Source organism: Zonotrichia leucophrys, chromosome 3 (assembly GCF_028769735.1).
Source record: "Zonotrichia leucophrys gambelii isolate GWCS_2022_RI chromosome 3, RI_Zleu_2.0, whole genome shotgun sequence".
Classification (NCBI taxonomy): Eukaryota; Metazoa; Chordata; class Aves; order Passeriformes; family Passerellidae; genus Zonotrichia; species Zonotrichia leucophrys.
This window is the reverse complement of record NC_088172.1, coordinates 15,628,510-15,649,117: the sequence shown is the minus strand read 5'-3', so window position 1 is coordinate 15,649,117 and position 20,608 is coordinate 15,628,510. Positions and strand designations below refer to the sequence as shown.

At 38.1% G+C, this 20,608-nt stretch overlaps 1 protein-coding gene across 3 annotated transcripts in view; it reads left to right on the top strand.

Moving 5' to 3' along the window:
• UBE3D (ubiquitin protein ligase E3D) overlaps positions 1-20,608 on the top strand; it is a 77,552-nt gene that overhangs the window by 10,839 nt on the left and 46,105 nt on the right. Inside the window, exons 5-10 of one of the 3 annotated variants that reach the window (XM_064710103.1) lie at positions 338-407; positions 2,831-2,900; positions 3,744-3,852; positions 8,919-9,088; positions 9,393-9,458; positions 10,781-11,223. In XM_064710103.1, the coding sequence (XP_064566173.1) occupies positions 338-407; positions 2,831-2,900; positions 3,744-3,852; positions 8,919-9,088; positions 9,393-9,432 (459 nt within the window). In that variant the 3' untranslated portion in view covers positions 9,433-9,458; positions 10,781-11,223. Of the gene's footprint in view, positions 1-337; positions 408-2,830; positions 2,901-3,743; positions 3,853-8,918; positions 9,089-9,392; positions 9,459-10,780; positions 11,224-20,608 lie in introns of those variants that run through there. The other 2 variants (XM_064710104.1, XM_064710102.1) reach the window with 2 other exon arrangements.

Sequence of the window (20,608 nt, the reverse complement as noted above, 5' to 3'; positions counted from 1 at the left end):
ATTAGGGAGTACTTAATTTCTGGTGCATTATTTTGTCCTTAGCACAATCAAATTTAGCTTATCATTTTATCATCCAGTCACTCAATACTACAAGATTCTCCTGTTAGCCATTACAGATTGTCCTGTGTGGATATATTGCCAGATTTTAAAATTAGTATGAAACATGCAAGCAAGTCCGAGTGTAGAAAGCTGAAGGCAAATATGTGTATATGCAAACATAAAGAGGACAGAAACAAGTAAAAAGTTACCTGTCTGCTCTGTAAATTATGCTAAGCTATGCATTCCATTTTCAGAATATCTGAGTGACATTTAAATGATTTTTTTTTTTGTCCTACAGAAGTCAAAAGAAAATACCAGAGTAATTTGTAAGCGCTGCAAGACAATGCTGGGAGAAACAGTTTCATCAGGTATGAGATGTCCAAACAGAACTAGACTTGACTGCATCAACCATTGAACACTGGAGGTTAAAAACACTGAAGGAAAATAGTTTGTCAATAAGGTGCTATGTTAATTCCTGTGTGTTTGTCTCGTTCCCTTCTGGAAGAGATGAAGTTGTTGCTTCCAGTGTTAGACCTTGAAAATTACTTTCAGCAGGAATTTTGGTTATCCTTGTTTCTGTGGCATATTTGGCTAATTCCAAATCTTTGGAAGGCTCAATGCATGATTCCAGTTTACTAGGAATCCCAGTAGAAGTGGAGATTTGAGAAATTACAAGTTGCTTGTTTTCCTGTCAGTTCTACAGAATGAGTGAAAGGTAATTCAGAACTTGATTAACACAGCTAGAAGCTGAAGATTGCTAACAGTCAGCCTGGTTTTGTGGGGAGGAAGTCTATTCAAAGAAACAGGTTATGCCTCATCCTCATCTGATGATGAGCTGATGGCATTATTGGTTTAAAAGCTGTAATTATATTGGATCAACAGGGTTTACCTGAAGTGATGTAAAGAAGAGGGTCTGGTTGTTTTTAAAATTCAGCTATTCTTGGCAGAGAAGCAATGATAAGACTGTTATTAGCCGGATTCATTCTTTCATCCTCCCTCTCTTCCATTGCATCAGTCAGTGTGAGCCTACCTCAGTTCAGAGATCTGGGGGATATAAAAACATCTCAGAAAATGCAAAGCCTGTTTAAGAAATGCCATAAGGTGAGACAGGACAGAAGATCTTCTGTGTCTTCTGTTACAGAATGTTCTGATTGTCCTGTACAGGGATCTGAACAATACAGGCTTTAATGAAACCAAATTTAAGGTACAATGTTTGAAAGCCCTCAAAGCAAGATGTGACTTTGGGAAAGGAGTGCTGGGAAAAGAGCATGAATAACAAGGTCATGAGTACTAGATCAGTGGGAGTGGGGAAAGGCAAACACTATCAATGTGCAGGAATTTGGTATGCACTCTGCACATGGCTGAAGTTAGGATTTCCGTTGTTTTGGCCTTGTTCCTTCAGTAGTGCAGGAGATTTTGGTAGAGTTCAGAGAACAAAAGAGATGGATAATGTAAGTCCAGGCAGAACCATCTCTGTGAAAGGAGACTAGAGAGCAAACTTAGACTGGCATGCTTTGGTGCGTCTCATGAGCAGATACCAGTGTTTTGAAGATAAAGCAGGATTAGAGCTCTGTAGCTGTGGGGACCTGATTCAGCTTTGAGATTCCCCCATGGGCTATTCCTTCCCCCAACTCTATCCACATTTAGTTGTATGATTTTTTCTTGGGAAATCACAGGTTCTATCCCTCTGCAAGCAAACATCTGAATTCCCAATACCCTTGTAGCAGTAGCACCAATTCCTTACTCCGGGTAATGGCTGAGGAACTGGAGAGTGTGAACTGTCTTTTCTTCCTGTCTCCAAGAAATCACACAGCATGGAGCAGACTTAATTAAATTTAGAGGTAAAATATAACTTCCTAACACTGAAGATAATTTAGAAAGTGTAGTATTTACCTGGAGGAGGGGTTACCAAGCCTTTGGAGGGTTTAAAACAGATTAAAGTGTCCTTCTGAAATATTTGCTTTCATCAAGTTTTAATGATATGTGTGGACAGAGATCAGATAAAAACCTTCCATCCTTAAAACTTGTGGACCAAATTAATCTTCCAGTTGTTCACCTCTTGAGACTTAGTAGAATGAATTTATGACTCCTAACCTGTTTTGCTGGCCTCTGGTTAGCCTGTATTTGCAGCACAGACCCAGATCTTCGATATGATCATCTTTGACCTGCCTTCATGGATGGAGATTAAATTATCTCCTCAAACACTTCCATTTAGTGTGAAAAGCTGTCTTAGTGGAGCTTTTGGTGGACAGTTACATTGAAATTCAGAATGTATGCAGTGTTAACATTGAGTGAGTGTGATTTTCGGAAAGAAGTTCCATTCCGCTCTTTGAGCAAAGAAGGAAATTATTCCCCCGTGTGAGCTGTTATTAAAACTGTCTCTAGTGATTCACTGCAGCATTACTAAGCAGCAGAGGGTACTAAAATACTTATGTAAGCTATGCTGATCTCAGTGCTTTAGTAAAGTTCTTTCAATTCATCTTTCGGGTTTGGCTTGAGCTCTTGCTTGCTTGGTTTCAAGATGATTGTTCCCAGCATTAAACAAAGATCAATATGAATGAGAAATTGCTGATCTTGTAATTAGCTTGGAGCAGTTTTCTTCAGGCAATGTAGGGTTTTTTGTTATGGTCGCTTCTACTCCTCCAAACCCAAGCAAAATATAATTGTCTGCTGCACCTCTTAATTGACTGCTAAACAAATACTTGATTAGTGTAGTGATATGGTGACTTACAGTCTAATCTTACTAAGTTGGTTATTCTGTTATAGTTGAAAAATACCTTTTTCATTTTAGGTACCATTAAATATTATGTCACTGAGGTGGTTATTCAATCAGCTGAGGGAGGTTACAGTCCAACACCAAGGTAACAAAATAATCACATAATTTGCTCAAGTATATGTTTTAGAAGGGATTCCAGAAATGCTCTAATGTTATTGTTTCTTGAATAATTGCATATGAAAACTGAGTGCAATTTTATATAATCATCACAGAATTAAGCATTGTAAAGGCAAAGTAGCCTGAATTCACTCATGTGCAGTTTTGTTTGCTCATCTTTGAGTGTGATGCAGGAGATTGTGTGTAATTTGTCACAGTGTCTCACTATTGAGGTGATAAGCCAAAATAAAATACTTCTTTATTTTGAACTCTTTAAGTTTGCACAATGTCTGGTGACTTACTATGGAAACAGAAGTCTATTTCATGTAAAGGTAAATTAAGTAAAGTTTGAAATGTTTCATTTGAAGTAAGACTTTTGAATTTTCAAGTAATTCAGTTTGAATTTAAGACTAAGATGAAACAGAACTTGATCTAGCTACCTGGTATCATGTACAATGGTTTAATCACAGTTCTTTCTTTTTTGAGAATTGTATTTGAAACATATGCATAATTCTGAATTTTGTGTTCATATGTGTAAAATATAATGGGGAAAATCTTCTATTCAACCTTTGACAGTTGGTGTCAGCCAAAATAAAGGGTGTAAAGCAATTTAGAATCCTGATCTATTTAAAAAAATTCCTGTTGTAGGAAATAAAAAGTTCTCTGGTTTTGGGTGAGAGGAAGATAAAGAAGCCCCATCTTTCAGTAAAATGTGATTGTAGGATGTAGTGGAATTGAAGTATGAGTTACTACTCGTTTACCTGGAGTGCATAGGTATGAATGACTGTGGTTGCTATGAAAGCATATAATAATGTGGTTAATTCTTAAACAGGTCTCAGTTTGTACAGAGCATTGTTGCTCAGTGTCTTTTGGAATTATCCTCTGCAAAAAGCACATTTCGATTCACCATAAAAGGAGATAATGGAAAAACCTATATTCTGGTAAGTTTTTAAATCTTCATCTTGGTGAAGAAGATTAACCCATGTATCCCAGTTCCTAAATTGTATTATTTATGGTGTTCATTATTGTATGTTTGAAAAAATTACCAAATTCCAGTTCTTGAAGTAGTTCTGAGGTACATCTGTTCAAGTAAGAATATCCACAAGTTTTTTCTCTAATTAGATGTGCACATATAAATTTTATTGATACAGTAATGAAATTACTAGAGATGCACCATAAGTAACACAGAAATAACACTATTTTGTATCCAGAAAATATGGAAAGCTTAAGTTTTAATTTTTTAATCTGTATTTCACCTTCTTGCTCCAGCACTTCTTCTCTTTAATCATCAGAAGTGAATCAAATTGTACAGCATCTTTCACAAGCTTTGTCTCAAGTCAGCAGGGACCATTAGTGTAGTCAGTACATTGCATTGCAAAGTGAAGTGAAAACAAAAATAAAATTGCCTATTATGCTTAATGTTCTAATGCTGTTAAACTTGGTTAAGCTTGATATTTAGATAGTGGCAGCTAGATTCCTCAAACTTTTAAGATGGATAAGAGTTAATACTGTATACTTGGTATAACCAGAGATGTTTCCTTTTATGTCCAAACTAAATATGGGTATAGAATTTGTATTTTTGCAGTTTATAGAAATAATTCATAGACACAAAGAAATACATGATTAGAGATTCCTGCCCTGGATAAACTTATAAATGCACTTTCTTGAGGCAATGTAATTATATAAACTGTTGTATATATGCATTGTCCAAGTTCTATGATCTTGGATCATCCAGATGCTGAGGCAAGTGTATATCTGTTGCATTTAAATAAATTTTAATGCCAAGACAACATTTGTGCAACCACTGAGAAATATCTGTTCTATGATGATAAAATGAAGGTTTCATAAGCATACCTATAATTATATATATTCTAACTGAGGAGTCATCAAAAATCATTGTGATTTTTCCCTTGTAGCTTATCTATTCCCAAGTTACTTAAAATTCTGGTGGTTAAGTCTAGTAGTTTATATAGAGCAGACTGATTATTTTTTAACAGAAAAATAATTTTATTTAGTAGATTGCCATTACTTTTAGCTCTGAGCTGCATTTTTGCCAATGTATTGATTAGAGGAGAAGGCTGAATTAGATGGGGGCTGCCTTCTGATTGGCGTATTTTCCTTTATATTGGTGAATTGTTAGTTTTTTGCAGGTGTTTTTAGTATTTAACATCAGAAAGTCCTTACTCCTGTCCAGGGTGAGGTTCTCACTACTGTATACACACCAACAGCTGTTCTGGAGTCATGGGTTAAGTCTTAGGACTCAGTGGCCTTGTGGACACAAGTATAATGTAAGCTCTGTTTATATTAATGATTGTCAATAGCTCAGCAGTGAAACCTGGGTGCTTGAGGCTGTGAGCACACAGCCAAGTTACACAAGTAGTCTCATCACTGGTGCATCATGAACCAGCTGTCCCACTTGTTTGTTTTGATAATGAGCCAAAGATTCTAGTTCACAGTGTTTGTGCTTACCTACATGAATACACACAGCTGAAACTGTGTATGTGATAATTAAGGTTAAGGTTTCTCACAAGTATTTTTAAATTTTTTAAACCACAAATAGTACGTATAGTTATTTTCCTCATTTCCTCTGGATGTATCACTTAGCACTACCAATTATGTTATTCACACATACCATAATATGGGTTTCCATTTTTTAAGTTACACATATTCTGTTGTTTAAGCTATACACCACTTAGGATGTTGGGTTTTCTTTTTTTCATTTTTAAAGGATGTCAATTAAAGAAAGTTTCTTTGTTTCAGGGAAAAAAAGTGGTATCCTTATTTGTCCTGTATCTCTGCCCTCTTCACATTTGTGAATCACTTGTCTCCTCTCTTTGCTCCACTGTTGAAGGGTTCCCTGCCTTGTAGTTGCATGATTTAGAAGCTGAGAATAAGAGGAAGACAGCAAACAGATAGGGAGATAGGAGGACACAAGAAAAATGGGACATTATTGGTCAGCATAGCAGCATCTCAATAGATACCTATTTTTTCTCTACTGCAAAAAGTGTAGCTTTGAAAGCAGTAAATAAGTAGTTTTATGGATAGATACAGGGAATTCATCTCATGGATGGGATCAACCTCATAAGACCCAAAAAGATTAAATCTGTGAAAATCAAAAAGTGTGCAGTGGTTTGGACTCTTTGAACACTATCTCTAGTCTTTCAGGATTGAAGGAAAGGCGTTTTTTGGAGTGGGATTAGGCTATAAAGTCTTTTGAAAATAAGGCAGCTTGTATCTCAGGAGTGAACTGAGAGGAGTAGGAAGAAATCCCAAGAAAATTAGTGTGTAACAAAATGGGAGAGACCTGTCAGTCTGATTGTTGTCCTTGTCTTGAGGGGCATGAGCAGAACCAATTTGCATTTGTTAAGATTGGAGGTGGGGAGGACATTGCAGTGGTCAAGGAGTGAGGTAATGAGAACCTTGCTGAGACTTGACTGCCCAGCTCTCTCAGGGAGCTTTTTTTTGTGAAATACAAGGAAATGACATCTTTACCTGAGCACTCTGAGTGTGACAATGAAATAGCTGTAATGAAAGATGTTTCCATTAGTGATCTGTGTGATGATGAAAGTCATGGTAATATCTGCAATAACTAGGAAAGAGCTAGCAAGGAAAAATAAAAGATTTAGTCCTTTTTTTACCCATGTTAAATTCAAATTGATGCCTAATTGTCCACAATTTGATGCTGGAAACTCAGACTGAGATATAGGGAAACTGATCACAGAATCTAAATCATGGTATTTCAGCTGTTTGGTTCAAGTCCCATGAAGTATAACTGGGGTAGCTTTGTTGCCACTTGTCCCCAAAGAACATCTTTTTAAGTCTCTTGACAAAGTGATTTGAAACCAAAAGAAAACAATGAAAGCAAGATCAACAACAACCCCTCTCCCCCTACTTTTTTCTGATTCTGTCATTTCAGAAAAGGTACTCAATGGCATTGTGAATGAATTCTACACTTTATGTATATATATTTTCTGCAAAGTTTCTTTTCTACTGGAGTTAATATGGAAGGAATTTGCTTGTGCCAGCTCTGCTGTACAAAGAAGTAGAAAGAAAGGAGAGATTGCACATTGTGAATAACATAGTTGAAAGCACAGCTCAAAATATGAAACTGTTAGCCAGAAATACGTGTAGAAAATTCTTAGAGTCAACACACTAAGTCTGGGTGAGCAATTGTTCACTCAGATCGAAAGCAAGATAAAAAAATAATTCATACATAAGGAAAAGAATGAAAATGCTGCCTAAAGAAGTAAGTGTAGTTCAAAAGTTGATTTTGCTCATGGCTGGGAATCCTTCCACCCCCAGAGATTCATTTACTTTCTCTATATTGTGTGCTAAGTTATTAATGCAGATCTGTTGTGTTGCTGGTGAGACAAAGATATTCATACAAGTTCTAGAACATGATTGTGAAATGTGATACTTGTGTAGAAAGAGGTGCATTTCCAATGGACTGTGTTGCAAATGAAATGCTTTGGTTGCTTTCTCTGCAGCAGATTGCAGAAAGATTCTGAAAGAGCGGACAGCTATTGCTACATTGTTCCCTTGTCTAGTTTGAAGGATATTCCCCTGCTGAAAAGCATCCCAGGAAGCTCCTTCCACCCAGATTTGTTAGAAATTTCAAAAGGAAGAAACTGTTCAGTTTGTGTTGGCAGTGGCCTGTGTTTCTGTGTTTCATTTTCTTCCAACAGCTCTTCAGCACTTGGCTTTAAGCACCTTGTGTAATGGTCCTAGCTAATGAGGTATATTTTGCAGTTTAGGCTGTAAATGTGTACAGTGAGCTACTAGAGCAAAACTGATGAACAACCTCTTGCAAAGCCAAATGTGCTTGCTTGTCATCATTCATGTGCATATGCTGAAGTGATTCTCCTCCTCCTATTCCCTCCCAAGATATCTTTATCAATATATCTCCTTCCTTCTTTATGAAGCTTCCACTGTAATGTCCTGAGCCCTGGGCTCTGATAAATTGTGACTGTCACTTTCAATTACAACATATACTATGTGTCCTGTTAATGACTGCTTTCTCCCTCCACAGGGGATATCATGTGTCTGCTACATAACATCATGTAACTTGTTTTACTTGAAGCTGATTAGATCATGAGAAGCAGAAGATTGCTCTCTAGTGAGCAACACTGTATAAATCCCATTTTCTATGATAAATATTTCATATATAAACATTTCATACAGTTGCCACATTTGTAAAAATTGATTTCCATTGTTAACTTGGATCTCTTCACTACTGCAGGCTGTGAATTAAGGAAAAGCCTGACTTATTTGTGTGGTGTTTAGCAGGAAAGCCCTGGATCCAAGTCAGAGCACTGATACCAAATCAAACAAAGATTAAATAAGATCCATAATGGGATGCAAAAAGTTCAAATTTCTCAAAACTCTCCCCAGTTAATATCTTTTGAATTGCTGTGAGCAAATAGGACTGAAGAATGCTAGTCCCATTGTGAAACTTGATATTTATTTTCCAAGTGAATGTCTGCTCCAGCTGTTTGTAAATTCCAACATGCCTTTTAGACCATATTCATTGTTGTCTTTTTTCTTTCATGTATTAGGTCCATAGAGTCATAACCATCATGCATCTTGTAAAAATCCTCAGTTTTTGGCACTTCAGTGGGCAGTCTTTCAGCTTCCTGTCTTTAGCCCTTAGTTGCTCAACACCATATGCTTGACTAATGCCTAAAAATTATGAAATTGGAGAAATAATACATCTGGTACTAAAAGAGATGACTTGGGACTATTGCTTTTGTTCCTACCAAAGGGAATGTGCTACAGCCACAAAAAGAGGCAGCTTCAATACTGATAAATCAGTATTGTATTACCCTTTTTTCTCCACTAGAAGCTGTGCAAACTCTCTAAATAATAAAATATCAATTTATGTCTGTTAATACTTTGTTGGAAACTTTGTAAAAATGTGGCTTTAGTATCAGCTGCTTTAGGGTCACAGTAAAGTAACAAATTGAAGTGTATCTAATGTACAGTAAACAAAATTCTTTTTCATTTATAGATCTGGCTTTTAAATTCTGACACATTACTGGTAGAGTCTTCAGGAAGTTCCTCCTCCCACAGTGATTTTACACTGTTTGGAGATATCCTTACACCCAGCTCTGGACCAGTGGGATCCTGGAATGCTCTCAAAGTCCTTTACCAGCCATGCATTCAATGCAGAAATAAGGAGTAAGTACAACCTTTTTTAAACTCAGATTCTGGTATTCATTTGCTTTGGGTTAGTATTTCTTTCATGTTCTTTGGACAGTCTGTTAATCTCAGATATAAACCTCTTTGAATTTGCATATTTCTGAAAATGTTTTTTTAAGCAAAATCCCAGGGGAGTAGTATTTGGTTTCTATTACAGAGAACAACCAGATTGTTGTTAGATTTTTGCATTTTAATATTAAAATATAGTCCAAAGAGTTTTGTTGTTTCTAAGGGCACATGTTGGTAACCTAAATATTAGCGTTTAAATTTCATTTGCTTTCAGCCCAATGATGACGTTATTTCAAAAAGAAGCAGGGCCCTGAGAGAAAGGAAATGAGAAGTGACGAAGGTAGTCAAGTACAGTGTCATAAAAATGTTTTTCTTTCATATGTCTGAGTGTACTGGAGCCCTCATAAAGGAAACATTTGATTTCAGCAATCTTTGAGTTCAACATTATGAAAAACCTACACTGCCTTACATGTTCGAGCCTTTATCTGTTGGAGAGCAAAGATAAGAGCATGCTGATTAAACAGTGGCTCCAATGTTTGCAGGTGATGAAGTATGGTTTAAGCATAATTTACTGCTTTTTTTATGCAGTGACAAAAAAGAAAGCATTGATTTTGTATAAGTCACACTTAAATGGGGTTTATTGTTGTTTTTTCTTTAAACTTTGGAAACTAGGGGGAAGATTTAAATAAGTATGAATGAAGACATTCACTCCACAGTCAGTCAATACACAAATAATTTATGCCCAAGACCTCATAAAAGTACAACAGAATTTTTTTTCTCACAGAGACAAGCAAATGTGTATATGAATTTAATATTTTTGTAGGAGAAACATGCACCTTACAAGCATGTGTGATTCATTATAGTGTGTTTATCCTGCGTGTTGCCAAGTGTATTCTTTTTATAATTCAAGCAGATGCAATAGTGAATAGCAGAAATAAACTGTGATGAATGGAGAGAATGCAAAATTGTAATATTTAGAGAAAAGGTCATTCTACATTGTTAATGTTAGTCATTTTTTGATGTAATAGCTTCAGAAGATGGCTTTGGAAAACATTTATGATCTAAATGTTATTTAGGGTTCCAGAATATATCCTGAAGTATTATAATTTAAACTGCTTATTCTGAAAATGGGAGATGTTTTGCAAGAATCTGTCTAAAATGAAAGATATTTCACTTACTACTCTTAAGTCTTACAGAAGTGTAACTTCCAGTTTTGCTTTTCAAGTTTCATTTCTTTATCACTGAGAAAGCTTAATTATCTTAACACACGTTCATCTACTCTGGCATATTATTGAGATAAAAGTCATCTACTTAGTCATTTTCCTGGCATTCACAAATGCTTTTCTTGAATGAAGTTCTCAGCAGGAGTATTTTAGTGTGAGATTATATTCAGTTCTTTCTATTTCCACGGACAGACTTGTTAGAAATCACCTTTTTTCAACTTTTTTTCCCCCACTCCACTACTTTGTATTTATCTTTGGGATTTTGCAGTGAGCATAAAGAACAACTGAGGTTTTAATTCTTCTCTGAAAGTAATTGATATTTTCTCTATCTAGTTCCTGGACGAGTAAAATTTTGGAAGAGAAAACTCAAAGATTTTTTTTTAAGCTTCAGAAACCAAACTGTTGGTTTAGTATTGTTTTTCCCTTTTTATATTTCTAGGAAAGAGCAGTAAAAAGGACATTAGCACTTCAACCTGTTTCCACTAACTCATTTATCAGCTGGCTTCAAGTACCACCTGAATCTGTGCAATCAGACTGAAATCTTTCTATATCGAGCAGGAATGTAAACACATTATAAGCAAAAATATCAAAACCAGTATGACTTATTTAATGTGATGCTTTTGCATTTAGAACTCAAGTGTCATGTTGTCATACATACATGATTTCTTGATTAGTGCAAGTTCCGAAATTTTCAGATGCCCGCATTCTGATAAAAATTATAGCACTTAATCTTGCTGTCTTCTGCACACACACCTGCCGTTGGAATAATGGAAAGGTTTCAGACCCCAGGACCTGCTTCCCATGAGAGAGGAATAAGCAAGAACACCTCCAGAACAGAAGGAGATCAACAGGAGGTCTGCATGTGGCCTAGACCCCAGTAGCTGCAAGGGATAAGTGTGCACTCTGGCATCCTGTTTTGGGTCACAGGGCCTCTTCAGTTGCTGTGAGTCCCTGGGTACACTTGGGTTCTGTCCAGTTCTGGCAGGGCCAGAATCTGAGCTGTGTGATGGGAGGGAAAGCTCCTTTCTTACTTGTGGACACTGCAGAGTCTGTGCTGGTTTGCTGTACCATAGGTTAAAACAGATTAAGGTTAACTAGAAGTATTGTTTTTAATATCTAAATATAGTAGCACAATCACATATTTGTAAAACATGGCTAAAGAAATGAAACAAAATCTGTACTTAGTTTATGTACACAAGCATAAATCTACTTATTGTGAGATAAATACACGGTTCTATTGTAGCAACTGACATCTTGGGCTTTGTGAAATTCTTCCTTAGCAAATGCTGCTGCTAAAGAGAGTCTGACTGATATTGCCTAATAATTCACATTCAGGCACCCTTTCCTGGTGATGCACTTGAATATTTTTCTTGAGGGGAATGTAGAAGCTTTTGAATGTGATCTTTGTTTCAAGACTTCCAGGGTGTCAGAAGAAATGCATTGTCTCGCTCGAAAACTCATTTTATCCCTCCTTTATTCAGAGCTCAGTTTTGCAATTCTTTGTAATTAACTTAATGCTTAATGCTCTTCCTTGGATACAGAAGTGTTTTTCCCCTTAAACTAGGAATTTATGTCCTGTGAACAACACTGCTTCAGTGAGCAACAGAACTCTCTTTCCTCCAGTAAATCACTGGCATATCTATCACTGTACCTTACATTCACTATTGCTCTAAATGTTAGCAATGCAAAGGAAACAAACATTCAAGTAGGATAAATGTCCATGGTTCATTACTGGCTGCTGACTGGTAATTACCCATTTGTAGTTGTTGCTGTTTAGGGTGGCTGATCCTGAAGCCTTTTCTAACAAAGCTGTGGTCTGGGTTAGGTTGAGTGTTGTTGGCTGTGAAGTTAATTACCTGTTGTGTGGCATCAACAATACTCTGATTTCTTGTCAAATTTGTTGATCTATGTTGACCATCAGCTCACTTCCAGGTGGATTGCAGTCTAATGAGCAGCCTTCCTCTTTTTTTTTGTGCAGGTTTGTGCCTTTATCAAATGACATCCTAATTTTGTTCAGAATTTTTTTCCTTCTTGGTCATGGCCATTTTTGTTCCCATCATGTGTCCTGCTGATGGCTCTTCCCAGCTCCATGTTGTCTGTGGAAGGAAGAAGCATCTCCTTCCAGTCTCAGGGAGAGAAACTGACATATGGGATAGGAACAAACTGTGAACATGTCACGTGGAGCCTCTCTCCATATACCTTTATTTTGGCAAGGAATCTTAACAGCTGTGCTCTGGGTATTCTCTGTATATTAGGCTGCTTTGCTTGAGGACATTCAGTAACTTTCAAGGCATTGTGAAGTTAAAATAGGGTTAAGTGTATTCAGACATGCTACTTATAGTAGTTCTTGTAATTTCTCCTTAGAGCTGTATTCCTCTATCTTCCTGAGGGTAGCCTTTAAGTGTTGTAGTGAGTTGTATATTACTCCTTCAGCAGTGAAGCAGGGCTAGAAACACTTAGGTGTGTGTTATGTGTGATAACACAAGTTCTGGCTGAGTCTGTCTGCAGTTAGGCTTTTAGCCCCTGGGGGAGCTTTATGAAAATTCTTCTACAGCAAATTAATTGAAACTGCATGAAAAAAGTATCTTATAAATGTGTTTGAGTTCCATTAGAGAAGGACGCCTCATGTATTTTCTGCTCTGTCCTTTATGGATCATGTGCATGTGATTATGTTGGTTCCCTCTGCTTTTCTCTCAACAAGGCTACTTCTCTCCACCTACAAATCTGCTGTGCAGACAGAAGAGGTCTTCCTTTCAAGTAGCAGGTTCTTGGCAAATAACACCTTATGTAAACAGCCTTAGCTGCTGGGAGTGATAATAGTAAATACTGCTGAAGTGAGAGTGTTGTAAAAATGTATGAAGAAAATTGAAAATGTGGTTACATGGCAATTTGACCATAACTTGATCTCAGAAAATATATATGAAGGTACAGTGGGAGGAAAATTGCACTGTTCCCTTTAGAGTGCTAGGCAAAGCTTTGTCAAAAGGTTGTTGATAGATTTTTGTATCTCATGTGCATCTCTGAATGGTTTACAGCTTTTGCAGAAACCTTTTCCTATATAAAAATTTGCTGCTTATAATTTGGGAGTTGAAAAATTACTTCCAGAAATTGTTCATTTTATTAGCTTTAGAGGGACAAGAATAAGCTGGAAAATTGAGTTTGTGGCTGAAAACCTGGAGGGTTTGAGTCCTAGTTTTTTATTAGTCCTAGCTTTTATTACAGTCCATATATAGTTAGCTGTTTATGAAGCTGTTATTGATGTATTCCAGAATGTTGTTTATTGCTCCCAAGAATGGCTTTCATTCTGTATGTGACCCTAGAGTAATTCACTTCTCATAAAAACATCAAACTGTGTCTTTTTTCACTGATTTTTGAATGTCTGAGATTTTCAGTTTTTCAGTGACTCTTGCCTGTAGAAAACACATGGGACCACATAGATCAATAATTGATTGACTGAAGAGTGACCAGCGTTTCTCTGGTTTGTGCTATCTGTAAGCTGGTTTCTCTATCTGGAATGATTAAAAGAGCAGATGTGATTGTAAATAGAACATGAAAGGTCTGGTTTGCTTCAGATTTTTTTTTTTCTGTTTCCTTCTTGAATTATTTAATGGTATCAAGTTAAGAGAACTGACACCGTAGGTGGGATGAGTTACCTTAGAAGAGATGGCTGAACAGTCAGGCAGAAATTTTTAAAAGATAGAGTCTGATGCCAGTCAGGGTTTTGGGACAGGAAGGAAAAGAATACCTCTCAGAGTTTGATAGGCATGTGGAAGCTATAAGCCTCATGAAATTTGAAGACTTAGGCAGCAGACTGCTCTTCAGTAGCATCCTTCCTCACCTCTGGGAAAAAGTGTACACAACTTTTAAGTATAACTTTTGGGAGAAAGATCCTGACTTTCCTGTTTATTGAAACTACACCTGCCATGTGCAGCAGCCCTTTGTGGTAATTACTTAGGAACTTAGTTCTTGCTCTTAAGCCCCGACCTGATATATCTTTCTGCTCTTCGGAGCTGTTTATTTTGGTATCTAATCTTGGCTATTTAAAATGGTCTTAGAAGTACTAATTGAAGTAGAGAAAACTGTTGGAATAAACTTTTTGTCTACTGAACAAATTCTCATATTTTTTCTCAAAAATTTGACTCATTTTATCATTCCTGCTGAGCTTTTTTCTTAGGTTGCTTTTTTTTGTTCATCTTTTGAAATTTCACATTGAAGTCAGAGGAGGAAGGATTTCTACTGCTTTTTAAAATGGGATTTGTAATCCCAAATTGCTTATCCATTTGTTGATTATCTGACTGGTAGCCTGCCTGTCTTCTTGTGTATTGTGAAAAATGCTGTTGTATTAGTAGTTGTCTAGCAGGGTACTGCTTTTGGTATCTGCATTAAAAGTGTTAAATGCTATCCAAAGAATAATTGCCAATGTAAAAATATGAAATTGACTGTAAGGGCTATTGCTTAACTACTTCCTATTGTCTAATTTTTTTAAAAGAAAAGACAGATAAATATTTCTTTATGATCTCTCATCACAAATATGCTTTTGAATCAGGATTTGTGATTCTGTAATGTGGTACAACAGAAAATAATTTTCAGGCTTTCACCTTTTTTCCATATTCTTCATATTTATTTGTGAAACACTGCAATTCAGGTAAGCACAGTTTTGGTAGCTTTTGTGTGTCTTTGACTCATCTTGCTGTAGTTCATCTCTTTGAGGAATATTAGGATTGGTAATAAGAGAAATGTCAAGTTGGGTGGCAAAAAATTGTAAATTAAAAGCAGCAAGACTATCTGAAACCAATTTAAAATGTGTTGTCAGAAACAACTGCATTGCCAGATAGTTAATAACACTTATAGGATGATAGGAATATAAGAAATGCCATGCTGGGTCAGAGCACTTTAGCATGTTCTGTTTAGTTCTGTATTGTCCCTCCAACACTTGGAAATGTTCTTCAGAGTAGTGTGTGAGCACTTTCCTGTAGTGCTCAGCTCTGTGGTTAAGATGTCAGAGGATACAGCCCTGCCTATTTCCTTTATTGTCTGTTCATTCATCTTTTGGTCATTTGTTTGTATAAATACTTTTTGGCCTTCTGGTGCTGTCTGCCTCCACAATCGAGTGACAAGTTCCAGAAGTTCACTACTGATGTGTAGTACTCTTTTAACCTCCCATGAAATTACGTCCTGCTAGATTTTGGGTGGGGATTAGCAAACCACAATTCAGAATTCCCACCTGCTAAATGGACATGGGGATCGTAAACTACAGCATGTAGTGTTCTTGCTGATTACAGTTAGGGGCTAGACTTACTTGCTGGAAGGAAATCAATGTCACATCTACTCAAATCTTACTATATATATGTATAGCTCTCATTTTGCTTTCCTTGTAACACTGCTTTTTTTAAAACTGGGTAGCCTAAATATGATAGTGCTGATCCATTGAGGGTAATTTTATACCCATACATCAAACATAGCAGATTTCCACTTGGATGCTTGCAGTTTGTTTCTCATAGACTTATAAAGACTGTTGGGTTTGCTTGGGAGCTGTAAGTACTCAACTCCTGTAATGCCTTTAAAATGACGGGATCTATTTGAGCAGGCAGGAATCAAATAATGAGCCAAGAGTGAAAAAGCAAATCTTATAAAAGCTTATTGGACAGATGGTTGACATTAACTACTTAAACTTCAAACCTTGATTTATTTATTGGATTTTAGTATCTTGGCCTGTTTTAAATTAATTAGCATTTGTTGTTTCTATTGTTTTTCTCTATGACAGGCTGTGTAAACTAACAGTACTTTACGATTTAAGCTGCCACTTTTACTTGAAATCTTTTTGAATTAGTAAGGCTAAAGCAAATTGGGAGTGTATGACTTGAGACCATAGAAAAAAGGCTTATTTATAAAATTGGTCAGGATACTTCCATCTTTGTGTGTGCAGCAGCAATAGGACATTACTGCTGGTTGCCTGTTTTGAATACTTTGGCATCAAAACAGAGCAAGTAATTCTTTTGATGGCTCCTCTGCATACTGGCCTTAAGCTATAAATTAAATTATTTGTCTAATTAATAAGCATAATAAGTGATACCTATCACAAAATCACTGAGTGGGTAAGGTTGGAAGTCACCACTGTGGGGCCATCTGGTCCAACCACCCTGCCCAAGCAGGGTCATCCTAGAGCATATGGCACAGAATTGAATCCAGATGGTTCTTTAATATATCCAGTGAGGGAAACTCCACAGCCTCTCTGGGCAATGTGTTCCAATACTCAGTCACCTGCACAGTAAAAAAAATTCTTCCTCATATGTGGGTGGAACTTCCTGTGCATCAGTTTCTACCCATTGCTTCTTGCCCTGTCGCTCAGCACCGCTGAGTAGGGCCTGGTTCCAACCTCTGACGTCTCCCTTTAGATACTGATAGACATTGATGAGGTCCCCTCTCAGCTGTCTCCTCTCCAGACTGACCAGGCCCAGCTCCCTCTGCCTTTCCTCATAAGAGACATGCTCCAGTCACCTCATCAACTTTGCTGTCCTCCACTGGACCTGCTCCAGGAGCTCCACGTCTCCTTGTAATAAGAAGCCCAGAACTGGACTCCAGATGTGGCCTCACTAAAGCTGAGTAGAGGGGTGGGATCACCCCCCTTCACCTGCTGGCAATGCACTTCCTAATGCACCCCAGGATACTATTGGCCTTCTTGGCCCCATGCTGGTTCATGGACAGCTTGTTCTGCTAGGACCCCCAGGTCCATCTCCCAGCAAGTCAGTCTCCAGCCTGTAGTAGAGCCAGGGCACTCTTCCCCAGGTTCAAGAAGAGTAACCCTTGGCCTTTGTTGAATTTCAGAAGGTTCCTCTCTGCCCCTCTCTCCACTCTGTCGAGGCCCTTCTGAAGGGCTGCAGAGCCCTCTGGGGTATCAGCCACTCCTCCAGCTTTGTGTCATCAGTGAACTTGCTGAGGAGGCCTCTGCCCCCCCATCTAAGAAATGGAGGAGGAGTAGGTTAAGCAACACTGGGCCCACTACTGAACCTTGAGGGACATCACTAGTCCAGGCCTCCAACTAGACCCTGTGCCACAGATCAGGGCCTTCTGGAATCTGTCCTTCATTCAGTTCTCAATCCACTTCACCATCTGTGGGCATGAATGTTTGAGGAAGATGTGGAGGAGATCTGACTGGAAAGCCAGGAAGGGAAGGGTTGTTCCAGGGAATAAAATTGTGTGGAATTTTAGAGCTTCAGCCAAGTAATTTCCAAAAGACTGGACTATTAGATCTACTCGGAAGTGAGATGTTGGATCGACCATGCCTGTTTTCCCACTGTCTGTGGCCATGAGAGTAACAGCTCAGTAGCTGTTCTTGCAGGGAGGTGAATATTTTAGCTTTATATGTCTAGTTTAGTTTCTACCTCTGCCAAAAGACTTTCAAATGCACCTTCAACCTGATTCTTTTGCTCTCTGGAAGGAATTTGGAGTGACATCTGTAAGACCCCAAAAACATGCTTGAAAGGAGTCTTAAAAGGGCTTGTGGTTTTTTATGTACTCTGCCTTAGATGCACAGGAAGAATACTAGTAAGATATTCTGAAGAGGTCAAGACAATAAAAAAAATTTACTGGCCACTTTGGAAAATCAGAGAATTTTGACCTAAGTTTAGAGCACCATTCAATCAACATAAAAGCATCTTCTCAAAGCATTGACTTAGCAAGCTCCAATCCCATCCATTTTTAAGTTACTCAAAACTGTAAGAAGAAGGAATGAGTAGAAGAAAGAGAAAGACAGGAGGGTTCAGGAAAGAACAAGTATAGCTACCACTCCTGGTTCCAGCGGAGTTCAGCTGATAGAAGTTCCAAGAAGAGATGGGGTCAAGATGTGCTCACTGCATGTCCTGGCTTAGATACCCTTTGGCTTTCTTGGGTCCCTCCCCTGGTGGGACTTCTGGTCATCTGGTCACTCTGGGGCTAGAGTGGGGCTCCAGAGGTGAGTGTGGAGCATTGCCTGTGTTGTGCCAGGGATTGGCAGCCTCTGCAGGGCTGGGATACAGGCTGGGGGTGTGTGGGGCACGTCATTGCCTCATGGAAGCCAAGGCCCAACCTGCCCCTTTCCCACATGCACCTGAAATGTTTTGAGCCAGAAATCCTTTTAGTCTCTGAACAGCTTTGCATAGAGAGCCACACTGGTACCACAGTCTTGACTGGACTGTTATTCAACCATTTGTTAATTATCAAGTGCGGTTTTACTTCTTTACCTGTGGTGTGTTCTCCTACATCTGAACTCCATTCTAATTAACTTAATATACATAAGGTTTATAACTGTCTTGTTTTCAGCTGTTGCATCTCCTGTTTGAATAAGGTCATCTACTGAAAGACTTCTTATTGAACTGGTATCTGTGACACAGTTTTTCCATGCTTACTTCACTTTCTTTTATCAAAAATCTGTTTTAGTCTGTCTGTAACATCAATTTTGGCATCAGCATTGGTTTAAACATAGATTTAAGTCTTCCATCTAAATCCCCTTTCTGTTCCTTTTTTCTTCTTTTGCTCTTGCTCATGTGCAGAACTCGGCAGCCAGGCTGCATGCCTCCCCTAACCTGTATCTTGTGTTTCTAAGCTGAGACTAACTTTCCCTTTTTCTTGACCCATAAAATTTTAAGAAAGCTCATAAAACTAAAGAGTCCGAACAATCTGCCTTCACTAATCTGTGTCAAGGTGTATGTGTGGGCTGCAGCTCCCAGTGCTCTCACAAGGTTGGTGGGTGGCTCTGTGATTCCTCCTGCTGTGCCTCGTGTTGGCAGCCGGACAGCAGGACTGGACAGCTCTGCCTGAGAGCTGCCAAGGGCTCCATCAGGCTCAGCCAGGATTAAACAGGCACTGGTAAATCTCTGCTGTGGCAGAAAGGGGGAAGCTTCAGAATAGTTGAAAGGGAAAACTTGGGAAATAGTTCTGAGGAGAGGAGGTGTTAAAACTAGGGACAGTTTTGGGAAGGGTGGAGGGGTTATTTATGGAAGAGTATTTCCCTGCACAGAGGAAAACTGTGAGACAGACATGTGAGGACACATACTGGCAGAGGACATGGAAAAGGGGCAAGTGGAAAGTTGAGTCTTTCCAGATATGCAGTTAGTCTGCTGTGAATTTCCAAAGTGAGCTGTGGGATGTAGTAATAGATGTAAAAAAAAATCTATACTGGTTTAGCGTTTTGGCTTGAAGTTTATGTTTAGGAGAAGAAGCTGTGCTCTTGACTGCTGGTTTTATTTATTTAGGATTTAATTGCTTGTTGAATTTGACTTCTAGCCACATCTGATACTTCAGTTTTGTTCTACCTGCACAGAGTGAGCTTCTGTACAATTTTTGTAAGAGGTATAATTTTTTGTGGAGTGGGAAAATGATGATAAAAATAAACTCGTCTATTAAAATTGTGGTTTCAGTGTGAAAGGGAAAATATGGCATATATGAAATTCTAACTTCAGTCATTAGGCTTTTGTTTGGCATTGGTTTAGATTGAATGACTAGAAAGAATAAATCTTGCTGTCAGCAAATTCGGGATCTACCACTTCTATTATTTGTGGTGTTTCTTTCTTTGCTGCAGGTAATTGCATCTTAAAATACTGAATTTCCTTCTCTTCTGAAGTCAGTGCATCAGGAAAAAACTTCAAAGCATCAAGCTGAGAGATTTTTGTGAACAGTGATTACAGCATTTTTTCTGTACAGCAGGATAACTTCTCCCTTTGGATTCAGACATAATGTTCTGGAGTGCCTGGTATTTGTGAATATTCCTATATGGAATATCAACAGTGCTGTGGAAGAGATTTAATTTTACCCAGAGGTTTAAAAATCAGAGGCCAGAAAACATTTTCGTCTTTATATTGTTCTGAAAATCCATTTCAACTTCAGAAATGGCCCCCTGCTTGGTATAATAGGACTTTAAAAGGGAATTAAAGTTTATGGAGCATGTATAAATCTTCATGTGGCACAGCTGGTAGGAATAACCTCTGTAAGAACACCCAGCCAAGTGCTTTGTACTGTGGCTAGGGAACTTAGAGCTTTATGTACAGGGTAACAGCAGTGCCATCTCATCATACAGACCATTGGTTCATTCAACTTTGATTTAATTTGATTTTTTTTCTTCATAGATAATTTTTCTCTGCTGCTTGCTTGGTTTGCTTTGCTGACAAAACCAGTGTTACTATTTGTGGCTATTCCACAGCCCTGAATTGTGCACCTGTTTCAATACTGTTAGGGCAGGGTATCACAGACACCATCCCTCTGGTATCAGTGACAGTGTTGAGACTGCTGCCTG